Below are 14464 nucleotides of genomic sequence, written 5' to 3'. Positions count from 1 at the left end.
AGTAAGCAAAACCCTGCAGCTTCTCTCTCACCATTGGACAGGGCCTGTGATACTGAGACAGCTGAGCTCTCTGGGTCTTTTGGTGTTCCTCCAATAATACCAGGCACTCCCAACTGCATAGTCAGAGAACAGCCTTTATCAGGCAGCTCTGACATTGAGACATTATCAGGTAACTAATGCTAGGGGTTACGATTCACCAATGGCTGTTATTTGTGTTGAGGCATGAATGCGCTGTGGAAGCATGTTTAATTGCAGGCAATATACCATGTTTCCTTGTTGTTTACCCTTCTAATCCAGGCGGCAGGATGCTTTTGAGCTGCCATATGGGCTCCCTTCAGGACTCTCTGGGCTCCCTGCTTTAGTAGCGGATATGGTGAGGTGCAGGCAGCTTTTCAGGAGGGCTTCTCATTCTCCAATGCCATGGAAATGCCATGGAGTGCTGCTAATTAACATCATTTATTTTCTTTGTGCCTTTTTCTGTTCAGCAGAAACATGTTAACAATGCCTCTGAGAGGAGGACCTGATGTGTGTAATGTTAGACAGGAAAGCGCTTTGATAAGAGGGCTTGGTAGGGTGGTAGGGGCATGGAGGAGCTAGCGTTGCAGGGTGGTAGTGGCGTGGAGAAGCTAGCGTTGCAGGGTGGTAGCGGTGTGGAGGAGCTAGCATTGCAGGGTGGTAGCGGCGTGGAGGAGATAACGTTGTAGGGTGGTAGCGGCGTGGAGGAGCTAGCGTTGCAGGGTGGTAGGGGCGTGGAGGAGCTTGCGTTGCAGGGTGATAGCGTTGCACGGGGGTAGGGGCATGGAGGAGCTTGCATTGCAGGGTGGTAGGGGCGTGGAGGAGCTTGCGTTGCAGGGTGGTAGGGGCGTGGAGGAGCTAGTGTTGCAGGGTGGTAGGGGCGTGGAGGAACTTGCGTTGCAGGGTGGTAGGAGTGTGGAGGAGCTAGCGTTGCAGGGTAGTAGGAGTGTGGAGGAGCTAGCGTTGCAGGGTGGTAGGGGCGTGGGGGAGCTAGCATTGCAGGGTGGTAGGGGCGTGGAGGAGCTAGCGTTGCAGGGTGGTAGGGGTGTGGAGGAGCTAGCGTTGCAGGGTGGTAGGGGTGTGGAGGAGCTAGCGTTGCAGGGCGGTAGGGGCGTGGAGGAGCTAGCACTGCAGGGTGGTAGGGGCGTGGAGGAGCTAGTGTTGCAGGGTGGTAGGGGCGTGGAGGAGCTAGTGTTGCAGGGTGGTATTGGTGTGAAGGAGCTAGCGTTGCAGGGTGGTAGGGGCGTGGAGGAGCTAGCGTTGCTGGGTGGTAGGGGCGTGGAGGAGCTAACGTTGCAGGGCGGTAGTGGTGTGAAGAGCTAGTGTTGCAGGGTGGTAGGGGCGTGGAGGAGCTAGCGTTGCTGGGTGGTAGTGGTGTGGAGGAGCTAGTGTTGCAGTGTGGTAGGGGCGTGGAGGAGCTAGCGTTGCAGGGTGGTATTGGTGTGAAGGAGCTAGCGTTGCTGGGTGGTAGTGGTGTGGAGGAGCTAGTGTTGCTCCCTGACTCTGACTCACTCTGTTCTGACTGTATGTTGTGTGGTTTTGGATTAGGGAACTAATTTACTGGGGAAACAGATGGAAAAACACCAGTTTTACTGTCATTCCACTGATACATGAAATGACGGTATAGTAAGCATGGAGGCTGGCCCAGATAAACAGCAAAAACATACAGTAGGTGTCAGGAACCGCTTGGCATACCACACGATTGAAAGGGAAAGGAGGATACCTAGTCAGTTGTGCAACTGAATGTATTCAACTGAGATCTGTCTTATGCATTTAACCCAACCCCTCTGAATCAGAGAGGTGCAGGGGGCTGCCATAATCAACATCCACGTCTTCGGCGCCCGGGGAACAGAGGGTTAACTGCTTTGCTCAGGGGCAGAACGACAGATTTTTACCTCGTCAGCTCGGGGATTCGATCCCGCCTTCCAATTATTGGCCCAACGCACTAACCACTAGGCTACCTGCCGCCCCACCTAACAGTGGTGGAATACATGCACTTTGTTTGGTTATATTTTCAAAACAAAATGTGTATAATTGATCAGTTCCTGCTGGATGAATAACAGTTGTGCGGCACTATTACAATAAAGGTCCTGTACATGGAGAGAAATGTCATTCCCTGAGCGATAGTTCTCATAAACAAAGCATTAAAGAGGATCATTACGTGTCATACAATGGAACAAGGTAGGCTGAGCTCTACAGTTAAAGTTGGCATGCGTAGGGAATCATTTCAATAAAATGTTTTTTTTTTTAAATGCCAAGCTTAGCCTCTGTTTAGCAGGCAAGTTCCCTGAAAACACTATCATTTATTTACAAACTCTTCTGGGAGCAGTGAGTTTGTGAGTCATTGTTTGTACCTGGAATGACATTAGAATCCTGTCATTTGGACCCAGTAAAGTGGCTAGCTAGGTTGCCAGAGACCGACAGACAGACAGACAGGACAGCATGGGGCAGGAGCAGCGTGAGGGGTTGTGAGCTGGTCAGCCCTGGGCTGGACTGAGCCATGGACAGACTGGGTTTAATAGAGAGAAACTTGGTGTTTTGACGACTTGAAAGTACAATTATGAAGTATTGCCTAGCGGCATGGGGAATGTATCACTGAGCACCCACAGGATAAGTTAATTTAGTTGTGGCATCTGTTGTGACAGTCGAAGCTCATCAACAGTCAGTCGAAGGAACACTAGCGAGGAATTCCAGTCACCGAAGGTACTGCCTGTGCAAGTGCACGGAGTTCTTTAATACAGGCGGTGGTTCGTTAAACTGAGATCTCACAAATATTTAAAGGCCGTTTTCTATCCGCTCACATGGAATTTACAGCGAGGGCAATCCAATTATCCCACAGGCATTTTTTTTTACTCCGCCAACTGTAATAAATGGAGTGCGCAGACAGCTTTATTAGTAAGGACAGTGCCTATAAAATGAGAAGATCGTTAGTTGCAGATATGAAGTTGAGTTTAAAGCATCCTGTAGTTATTGGGATTTGGGAACCATTAGCATCAGTGCTATGAAGCGCTATCTAGCTCTGACACTGTTGGGAAACACTGTTATCCTTCTCCTTACCACAGCCCTTTGAAGTGTCATGGCTGATAGTCGTATCAACACTGGTGTCATGTCCAATCAGACACTGAGACCCAAACGGTCTGGGCAGAGGGGTCTAGCCTTGCCAGCTTCAATTTCCCACAGAGGCCAACATCGAGGTGGGTGGGGACACGACCCTGAGGAACTCTGCCCCTCTCGGGCAATTTGAGACAGCTGCGTGATGGGGAGGAGGAGAGAGAAGACGCCGGTGTCACGACCCCTTGGTGTGGTGTTCAAGCAGATTTCCCTGTCCTCCCTCCCTTCCAGCACAACTGTTGAGATACATCACTCCAACACATCACTCCAACACATCTCTCCAACACATCTCTCCAACACATCACTCCAACACATCACTCCAACACATCTCTCCAACACATCTCTCCAACACATCACTCCAACACATCTCTCCAACACATCTCTCCAACACATCACTCCAACACATCTCTCCAACACATCACTCCAACACATCACTCCAACACATCTCTCCAACACATCACTCCAACACATCTCTCCAACACATCACTCCAACACATCACTCCAACACATCACTCCAACACATCACTCCAACACATCTCTCCAACACATCTCTCCAACACATCACTCCAACACATCACTCCAACACATCTCTCCAACACATCACTCCAACACATCACTCCAACACATCTCTCCAATACATCTCTCCAACACATCTCTCCAACACATCTCTCAGGGCTCTGAAACTCTCCAGCAGCTCAGCAATAAAAAGTTGGCATGGCCCACAGGAATCTTTCTCTTTGTTTACCTTTATTTAACTAGGCAAGTCAGTTAAGAACAAATTCTTATTTACAGTGATGGCCTTGGAACAGTGGGTGAACTGCCTTGTTCAGGGGCAGAATGACAGATTTTTACCTTGTCAGCTCGGGGATTCGATCTAGCAACCTTTTGGTTACTGGGCCAAGATGCTAGGCTACCTGCAGCCCCAAATCTTGTAGCAAACCATGAAAACGATGACGTTGATTTTGTCTGATACTAAAGTTCATTTATTTCATTTATTTTCTCTCCATTTTCCTTACAGATCAGCATACTGGAACGACAAATATTTGACTTCCTTGGGTACCAGTGGGCTCCCATCCTCACAAACTTTGTGCACATCATCACAGTCATCTTGGGCCTCTTTGGGACTGTACAGTTCAGACCAAGATACGTGACCGGGGTGAGTTATATCTTCCTTGATTTCCTATGGAGTCATACATTAATATCTTGGGATAATAATCTTGGGATAAGTGGTTTTATGGAAAGTGGTGTTATGAAGCATTTAATATATCTTACATGTTACCTATTTGATTGACAAAAGGTAATATTACATGTTCATATTTATTGATTGCATTTATATTTATATTTATAATGTCTATACTGAACAATAATAATCTATATAGTCTTATAACTGATATGATGTCAAGGCCTATGACCTTTGACCTACACAGTATAAAAATAAAGAGAGCAGGAATAAATCTTAATTCAAGACTATCCTACCTGAAATAAGTCTCTCATCTTGACAACCTTTCAATCAAACCATACATGTAAACTCAGCAAAAAAAGAAACGTCCTCTCACTGTCAACTGCGTTTATTTTCAGCAAACTTAACATGTGTAAATATTTGTATGAACATAACAAGATTCAACAACTGAGACATAAACTGAACAAGATCCACAGACATGTGACTAACAGAAATGAAATAATGTGTCCCTGAACAAAGGGGGGTCAAAATCAAAAGTAACAGTCAGTATCTGATGTGACCACCAGCTGCATTAAGTACTGCAGTGCATCTCCTCCTCATGGACTGCACCAGATTTGCCAGTTCTTGCTGTGAGTTGTTACCCAACTCTTCCAATGGGATTGAGATCCGGGCTCTTCGCTGGCCATGGCAGAACACTGACATTCCTGTCTTGCAAGAAATCACGCACAGAACGAGCAGTATGTCTGGTGGCATTGTCATGCTGGAGGGTCATGACAGGATGATCCTGCAGGAAGGGAGGAGGATGTCTTCCCTGTAACGCACAGCGTTGAGATTGCCTGCAATGACAACAAGCTCAGTCCGATGATGCTTTGACACACCGCCCCAGACCATGACGGACCCTCCACCTCCAAATCAATCCTGCTCCAGAGTACAGGCCTTGGTGTAATGCTCATTCCTTCGACAATAAACGCAAATCCGACCATCACCCCTGGTGAGACAAAACTGCGACTCGTCAGTGAAGAGCACTTTTTGCCAGTCCTGTCTGGTCCAGCGACGGTAGGTTTGTGCCCATAGGCAACGTTGTTGCCGGTGATGTCTGGTGAGGACCTGCCTTACAACAGGCCTACAAGCCCTCAGTCCAGCCTCTCTCAGCCTATTGCGGACAGTCTGAGCCCTGAAGGAGGGATTGTGCATTCCTGGTGTAACTTGGGCAGTTGTTATTGCCATCCTGTACCTGTCCCACAGCTGTGATGTTCGGATGTACCGATCCTGTGCAGGTGTTGTTACACGTGGTCTGGCACTGCGAGGACGATCAGATGTCCGTCCTGTCTCCCTGTAGTGCCGTCTTAGGCGTCTCACGGTACGGACATTGCAATTTATTGCCCTGGTCACATCTGCAGTCCTCTTGCAGAATTCCTAAGGCACGTTTACACAGATGAGCAGGGACCCTGGGCATCTTTCTTTTGGTGTTTTTCAGAGTCAGTAGAAAGACCTCTTTAGTGTCCTAAGTTTTCATAACTGTGACCTTAATTGCCTACCGTCTGTAAGCTGTTAGTGTCTTAACGACCGTGCCACAGGTGCATGTTCATTAATTGTTTATGGTTCATTGAACAAGCATGGGAAACAGTGTTTAAACCCTTTACAATGAAGATCTGTGAAGTTATTTGGATTTTTACGAATTATCTTTGAAAGACAGGGTCCAGAAAAGGGGACGGTTCTTTTTTTGCTGAGTTTATATTATGGAGACTTAAAACCCAGGCATTTTGACTTGTCCGTCAGCCGTCAGAGAGAGCCGCTGTCATACAGCAGAGAGATTACCTTGACAGCCCCTCCTCCTCACCCCTCCTCACCCCCTCCTCCCCTGTAGAAATGGAGCCTCAACCCACTATCAGCCTCAGCTATCAAAGTCTATGCCTGTAAAGATAAATGGCTTACTGTCCAATATTACTCTTGCTTATATCCGTTTTGGTAATGCTGTCAGAGCAGATGAATTTTTATTCTAATTTAACATGGCTCTTGCCAGTAGCTGGAGAAAGGCCAAATTAGGTTCCACTACACGCACCCATCTTCTGGATCTAATGTCTTGACAACATGTCAGAATATAGAGGCGGTAAAACCTTCCTCCGTGGCGGCTCTTCCCCTCTGTCAATGGTCTGGTGAATTAGGCTTGGAAACATATACACTTGTGCCCTAACACATTCATGGATTGCCCCCTACTGCTCCCTCCAACCTCCACCCCTCTGGGTTTAGAGACCATCACCAGCTCACGTACCAGTTTGGATTATGGCCCTAATTGAAGTCAATGGCTTGGCCTAGCCCTGCTCCACCTCACAGACGTGGGAGAATCATTATGCCGCCACACGTCTACAACGAGAGACGTGTCAGCCAGACAGCCGCACTCCAGTTGGGAGGAAGGCATGTAGTATTGACCTTCAACCCTCCCCTCGGGCGTTTCAGCTGATTCACTGTATAAATTGTACGTACAGCATGTGCCGACCGACATTATCTGCTTCTAAAAGGGATTTTTAAGTAAAGGGAAAGGTTTTCTGCACCTGTGACAGCTTGCAGTGGTCTCTCCCCCTCTCTCACCCTCTCCCCCTCTGAGGCCATCTGGGGTGAGAGTCAGTCAATCCCAACACATTACCAAGGAGTCCCCATGACTACGGGATAGGATAGACCCTCCCCCCCCCCCCCACCTACTGAGGCCCGGTCCAATGTTGGAACAGTCCCCATACTACAGGGGTTCCCAAACCTTTCTGGGCCCCACAACCCCATTTTGATATCAAAGAATGTTCGTGACCCCACCATGTAAAAAAAGTGATCAATGTAAAAAAAAGTAATCACCGGCCAATGTTAACTTTTTAAAATGGGTCTATTAAAGTCTATTACAAATCAGTCTGACAGTACTTTTGACAGTATTTCAATCTGAAGGAGGTATGGTTTGGAAGTGACTGTAATGCATCAGAAAATATATTGTTCAGAAGATCATCCGACAATAATTTTGTATGATTTTCTGTGAAGAAAAGATCATCATTGAGTATGTTATTTCCCCCCAGTCTGATTTAGTGCCTGGTCTTGTCCAGTCTGTTCTAATGAGTCCTGCATGGCTTGTGGGTATTGCAGTGGGAAACAGAAGCCTTGTCTTTTCAGTGATGGGGTCATAATATTTTGTAGCTTAAACCATTCAAAAGATAGTACCACGTTTGTAGGAAGAAACCGCATCTAGCAGCTACCGGAGGTTAATGACTTAACCCCGGTTCTATGAAGAGGAAATTTTATCTTGCGACCCCATTTTCAAATCAGGTGACCCCATATGGGGTCACGACCCCTAGTTTGGGAAACACTGCCATACTGTATCCCTTTCTGTAAGTGTTCCTCTTTAGCTACAGTGCTCTATCCATAATATTGCATATCTCCATACCTCCTTGATCCATCAGGTTATACATTCATGATGATTATGATGCTTTTCACTGTATCACAGAAACCTGCATGATATCTGCAAAAATATTTGATCAGATCTTTCTTACTGTGCTGTCATAAAGTACACATTTTCTTAATTAGGCAAAACAGTTAAGAACAAATTCTTATTTACAATGACGGCCTAGGAACAGTGGGTTAACTGCCTTGTTCAGTGGCAGAACGACAGATTTTTACCTTGTCAGCGCAGGGATTCAATCTAGCAACCTTTCAGTTACTGATCCAACACTCTAACCACTAGGCTACCTGACGCCCCACTAGTGTCAGCTATGGCTCCTGTAGTGATATTTGTCCTCGATCATATGCATTTAACAGATAAGTGGATACATATATTTGCGGTGGCATAAAGTGCTTAAGTATTAATACTTTGAAGTACTACTTAAGTTGTTTTTTGTGGTATCTGTACTTTACTTTACTATTTATATTTTGACAACTTTAACTTTAACTTCACTACATTCCTAAAGAAAATAATGTACTTTTTACACTGTACGGTTTCCTTGACACCCAAAAGAACTCGTTAAATGTTGAATGCATAGCAGGACAGGAAAATCATACAATTCACGCACCTCTGATCTGGCGGACTCACCAAACACACATTTGTAAATTATGTCTGAGTGTTGGAGTGTGCCACAGGCTATCCATACGTTTTAAAAACATGAAAATGGTGTCGTCTGCTTTTCTTAATATATGGAATTTGAAATTATTTATACTTAAGTATATTTGATCAATTACATTTACTTTTGATACTTAAGTATATTTAGAACCAAATACTTTTAGACTTTTACTCAAGTAGTGTTTTACTGGGTAACTTTTACTTTTACTTGAGTAACTTTCTACTAAGGTGTCTATACTTTTACTCAAGTATGACAATCGGGTACTTTTTCCACCACTGTATATTTGGATGAGGTTCCTACATGTAATGCAATTGAGTTCCCATTTCCAGTGGCCCAGTATTTTATTCTGGATCACCTGTCTGCTTTAAAATAGAATCAGATAAGCATCCTTTTATCTGAAGATCTCTGTTCTGCTTATCAGACTTCACAGTTCTTCTTCTCCCAGAAAGTCGCTTCTCACATTTTAATCGGGGGAAAAAACATGTGTTGTGATAATGATTTCCCATGCTTCAAAATAGCTTGCTTCGAAAAAAAGTACATGATATGTCGATAGATGCGCCGTGTCTTAGATCAGGGGTGTCAAACTCATTTTGCCCTCAGCTTTCTTGTGAGTGTCCTTTCAGACATTTGGACAGTACAGTACCTAAATGTGGACATACTGAACTGTAACATCATGTTTTGTGTTCTTCAGTGCCAATTGGACATTGAGTTGTTTCATTTTGACACATTTCAAACCGCTTTGATAAGCCTCCATCCCTATCTCTAAGGAGCCTCTAAGCCTCAGCCCTCCCTCCCTCCCTCCCTCCCTCCCTCCCTCCCTCCCTCCCTCCCTCCCTCCCTCCCTCCCTCCCTCCCTCCCTCACACACACACACACACACACACACACACACACACACACACACACACACACACACACACACACACACACACACACACACACACACACACACACACACAACACACAACACACACGTTCAATACCGAGAAGAGGTACTAAATGTTTGGCTCTGGCATGATTCAGATGTGTGGAGGCAGATTCTGTGTGAAGACATACCCAGCAGATAATTAATTACAAAGAAACACTATGATTCTGGCTGTGGAAACCCAGATACTAAGGAGAATCAAAATATGCATTTGTTTTTGGCGTGTTATTCTGAGCTTGACATTGCTTGTGGTGTTCTAATACTGTGATACTGTTTGTTCAGTGGTGTGTGCTTCTTCTCTCCCCCTCCTCTCTCGCTCTCTCTCCTCTCCCATAGTATGCAGTGTGGCTGGTTCTCTGGGTGACCTGGAACATCTTCATCATCTGTTTCTACCTGGAAGTGGGGGACCTCTCCAAGGTAATGTGACCTGCTGAGAGCTCTACAGAGCTGGAGAGCCTTTTATTATTACCTGCCAGAGAACAGAGGCCATGGATAATATGTCTTTAATGGTCTTTTTCGCGTGCCATTTAATCACGGGTTACACATTACTTCGCTGTTTCTGAAAGAGATAGTTGTGAGTCTTTCTGGGTAAGTCTCTTAAGAGCTTTCCACTCCTAGATTGTGCAACATTTGCCCATTATTATTCTCAAAATTCTTCAAGGTCTTGGATTTTGCTTGCCTGTGCTTAGCCCCATTGCACACATTTTTTTCCTGAAAAAATCCCCAGTCCTTAACTGCAACAAGCATACCCATAACATGATGAAGCCACCACCATGATTGAAAATATAGAGAGTGGTACTTAGTGAGTTGTATTGGATTTGACCCAAACATAACACTTTGTATTCAGTACAAAAAGTGAATTGCTTTGCCACAGTATTACTTTAGTGACTTGTTGCAAACAGAATATATGTTTTGGAATATTTGTATTATGTACTGGCTTCCTTCTTTTCACTCTGTCATTTAGGTTAGTATTGTGGAGTAACTACAATGTTGTTGATCTATCCTGAGTTTTTACAGCCATTAAACTGTTTTAAAGTCACCATTGGCCTCATGGTGAAATCCCTGAGAGGTTTCCTTCCTCTCCGTCAACCGAGTTAGGAAGGACTATATGTAATTTAATCAATACAAAATTCAGGCTGTAACACAATAAAATGTTGAAAAAGTCAAGAGGTGTGAATACTTTCTGAAGGCCTTGAAAATACGGTGTGGTTTGACGAGAACGCTGACATTTTTCCAAGGCAGAGATAACTGGCCGAGACTGAGAGCTGTAGATGCATCCATTCATGCATAATGTGTACAAGTGTAGGCATAATGACATTCGCCAAATGTCCTTACACTTTTTGGCTCTTTAACAGATGTTTATTTTTATTAATCAAATGGGGGGTGCATAGAACACTGTTTGGCTGCTGGAATTAATTTGTGGGTAGACAAACGTGGGGAGGTAGCCTACAGTACATGAGCCTTTTGATTATTTGACAATCAGATGAAAGATCATGACTGGTTGTGTTTATTCCACAGTAAAAGGTAATACATTTGAGTTAAGTTAAGATGCATCTTTACTACTAGGCCCACAAGAGATCCTATTAAATAAATAGCGATTCTATATGTAATTCTATGATTTGGCCCATACAAAAAGTTCATGTACGAGGTCCCGCACAGGGAAACAAATACATCTACTTTCACCCCTGGTTCAAAGAAATACAGTAATACCGCAATATAGATGCAAATGTGTCTTCTCTCTCTCCCTCCACCTCTCAGTCCCTCTCTCTCTCCCTCTCAATCTCTTTGGTCCCCCTTGGTCAAACTTTCTCATTTCAACTGGGAATTTATTCCATAATCTGTCATCTGTTCATGTATGTATGAGAAGATTTGAGATGTAATTAAAATGTCAAAATGTTTAATATTGTACCCAATTAAAAGGCAAACCAGCCGTGTAACTTGATTATGACATTTCATCAAGTGCTTTTATCTATTACGTTTTCAATTGGAAAATGAAACTGAAAATACTAATCCCTTTATGTTGACCACTGAGCGCTTCTCATGACCAGATAATATCAGAGCTGTGGACATGAGTCAAGTAGAGATGTGAAGATTATATTGCTGTAGCTCTTGGTCACAAATGTGGCCACATTACATGCCATTGTTGTATCACCAATGATAAGGATGATTATAGTGTTATTGGTCAAGCTAATTTGCCGGTAAGGTAGTTGTAGTTCAGTATATATCCACATAGAAAGGAAAGAGAACATGTGTAGGTATTTTGTCACAGCATTTGGATTGTGTTTATCTTTGAGGAAGTCTCTTTGAAATGTCTGTACATTTCTTAGTCGATCGTGCTTCCTTGTTGCTCTGTCGTTACTGTTTAATCTTATCTGGGATCTATGGCAACAGATGGAGCTCTCACTTAGTCTCACAGTCTTTACTCTCCTCTAGCCTGTGCCAAAATGGCTTCCTTCCTCCTCAATTGCCTTTGGAGGATTTGACAGTTTCACCTCAGAGATATCTTAGCACGTTTGAAAGGCATCAGGGAATGGCATCTGTTGCATTATAGTTTTATTAACAGTCAATGTCATTAACAGCTGGAAAATGACATGGGTTTGGGGCTATATACACTTTGACAAACTCAGTCCCGGTATATCTACATAGTACATTGCCTTTTTGTCAGTGAGTTCTCCCTGCTGCATTTCAGCACTGATTTTTGTATGTCTTCTAACTTGCCTGAAATAAATCTCTTAAAGAGAGAATGTTCATTGGCTTCCTTCACAATTCACCAGCATCAGTTCCCACGAGTGGCCTTGTCACTTTTTTTTCCTAGGGAGAAGAGGCACTGAGGCATCAACTCATCGCTCCTCATCGTTTTGCCTGACTGACGAAAAGGGCATCTGTGGCTTTGTAGTTCTGAGTGTGATTCCACTGCATGTTCTACATGGTGGTTCTTTTCAGGTACTTTAATTAGTAACAGTAAAGTGATAGTGTGTTAGTTGGTGTGATTTATTTGGCTCACGTTGGGGCGCCTCATGATTTATTAATGTAGGTGTAATGTGTTTAACCAGGAGAGAATCCATTGAGACCCGCCAAGGCAGGAAGATCACACACAGAAACAAATTAAGATAAATAAATGGGACGAATCCCTGCGTATTCTTTTCATTACGTGGCGCAATCCTCCTTACAGGTCTCAACTCGCTCAATCACTCCGCTAAGGGGGACTTGTCTAGGAGAAAGCCAATAGTTTATCAGGAGAGGGATTGACATTGAAATAGTACATGACTTGAGAGAGAATAAACAACAACAGTATTTTTTGTAGATCGGGTTTGGGCCTGTAGAGAGAAAGTGTCACCATGTTTCTTTTACATTCATGTCAAATGTCTCAAACTGCAAACTGGGCACTCTTAAGAGCGCTCCCTTCTGGATTGTGTTTGTGCTTGAATATGTGAATGGGTTAAAAGCGGCAAACTCTTTGGCCTGTTCACCAATTCCATTGGCATGCCCAGAGATATTCTGGGAATTGAATGTGGAGGCCATTGGCAGAGGACTGTTGGCACTGACAAGAAGTGACAGGGTAGAGCATGGGAGAGTGGGTAGAGTGGGCGTAGAGAGCCATGGAGCTCCAGTCTGAGCCTCAACCTGAGCCCAGGCACAGTAAATAAAACTGTGTCACAGCCATGGCAGCAGACAGCCTTCTAGCTTCTAGGCAAATAGTCACAGTCTGGCAGAGAGGAGGATGAGAGCTGATGCAATAAGAGCTGCTCACAAACGTCCCTCCCAATCTTGGACAGACAGATACACCTGGCCCACCTGGCCCAAAAACGCATAACGTCTCCTGTCAGCCAGGAATCTAATCCAGGCTGGAACAACCTGACATCTGCATAAACAAATAACTCCATTGAAATGGAGCTTTCTGACATCTTAGTATGGGATTCATGCCAAATATTGTGTGCCAACATTCTCCATATCAACACTGATCATGACCTCTGTATTTTAGCCTTAAGGCCTGGACAATATTGCTGGCTACATTATGCACAGTACTAAGCAATGGTTCGAGGTTAAAATCAAAGCAAAGGTTAAATGGAGAATGCATGATAGATTTGGCACCGATGTCTTCCCAGTTCAGTTGAATTAATGATACCTTTTTACTGTTTGTAAGAAGTTCCTATTGTGCTATGTCATGATGTTGATATATTTGCAGCCCTATGAAATATTGCTATGGTTGTAAGTGGCATGGCAGAGCCTCAGTAAATCCTTACATTGGCAGGTTATCTGTGTCTTTTTCCTTGGAGCAACTTTAAAAGCATGCAACTGGCCTACTTCCTGTCTGCACACTCTTCATAGTCTTCATATACAGGAAAATGCTGGTATTCTGATAAAGTGTCAGGTCTGGGAGGGATAGTGATTTATAGTCAATTTCACTGGAGAGGAGGGACAAGGCTGGCCTGTCAGCACCAGGCCCTCAGAACAAATGAGTTACAGTGCTTGTGCTAGCTCAATAAGGCTATTATTTCCCATCACCACCTATCACAGACTCTGAGAGCCGTCTAGTTTAGGAATAGGCTGGCCGGAGGAGCTTGACAGGGGAGCTGGACACTAGAACTCCAGACGCTACATGAATCCCGGACGCTCCCATAGAGTAGCCTACATCCCTTACTAACTTTGTGAACTTCTCACAAAACATAAGAGAACTATGTTGTTATAAAATAAAGTGAATTTAGAAAATGTTGTTAATAGTTACAGGTGAAGTAATGCAGGCCTATCACCTGAACTGTTTGCTTTAATCCTAGATAGGTAATTACTCATGTTATACCCTTTGGCAGTGCACTGACCCTGAATCACCCAACTTAAAATATCCAGTTGTTTAACTGAACCCTCTGGAGCAGTCCGAGCACTCCAATTTCCAGCACACGTACCAGTGGTTACTATGTATTAGGTTTTTATGAGCCATGTTTCTGTCTCATAGACCCTTGATAGAACCCGAGTCTATTTCAAGAGACTAGCAGTGAAATGCTTACTTGCGGACCCTTCCCAACAATGCAGAGAGAACGGAAATAGAGAAATAATAGAAAAGTAATTACACGTAATAATAAAAGTCATAATAAATACACAATGAGTAACGATAACTTGGCTGTATACACAGGGTTTTATAGCCTTT

At 44.2% G+C, this 14464-nt stretch overlaps 1 protein-coding gene across 3 annotated transcripts in view; it reads left to right on the top strand.

The window, feature by feature from the left end:
- The window catches only part of nkain2 (sodium/potassium transporting ATPase interacting 2), a 185419-nt gene that overhangs the window by 93824 nt on the left and 77131 nt on the right, over positions 1-14464 (top strand). For all 3 annotated transcript variants that reach the window (XM_014205110.3, XM_014205111.3, XM_014205112.3), the window contains exons 2-3: positions 4145-4282; positions 9658-9738. In XM_014205110.3, coding sequence (XP_014060585.1) covers positions 4145-4282; positions 9658-9738 — 219 coding nt within the window. The remainder of the gene's footprint in view (positions 1-4144; positions 4283-9657; positions 9739-14464) is intronic.

Source organism: Salmo salar, chromosome 06 (assembly GCF_965601325.2).
Source record: "Salmo salar chromosome 06, fSalSal1, whole genome shotgun sequence".
NCBI lineage: Eukaryota > Metazoa > Chordata > Actinopteri > Salmoniformes > Salmonidae > Salmo > Salmo salar.
Note: the sequence above shows the minus strand (reverse complement) of the source record. Positions and strands in the feature narration are given on the sequence as shown.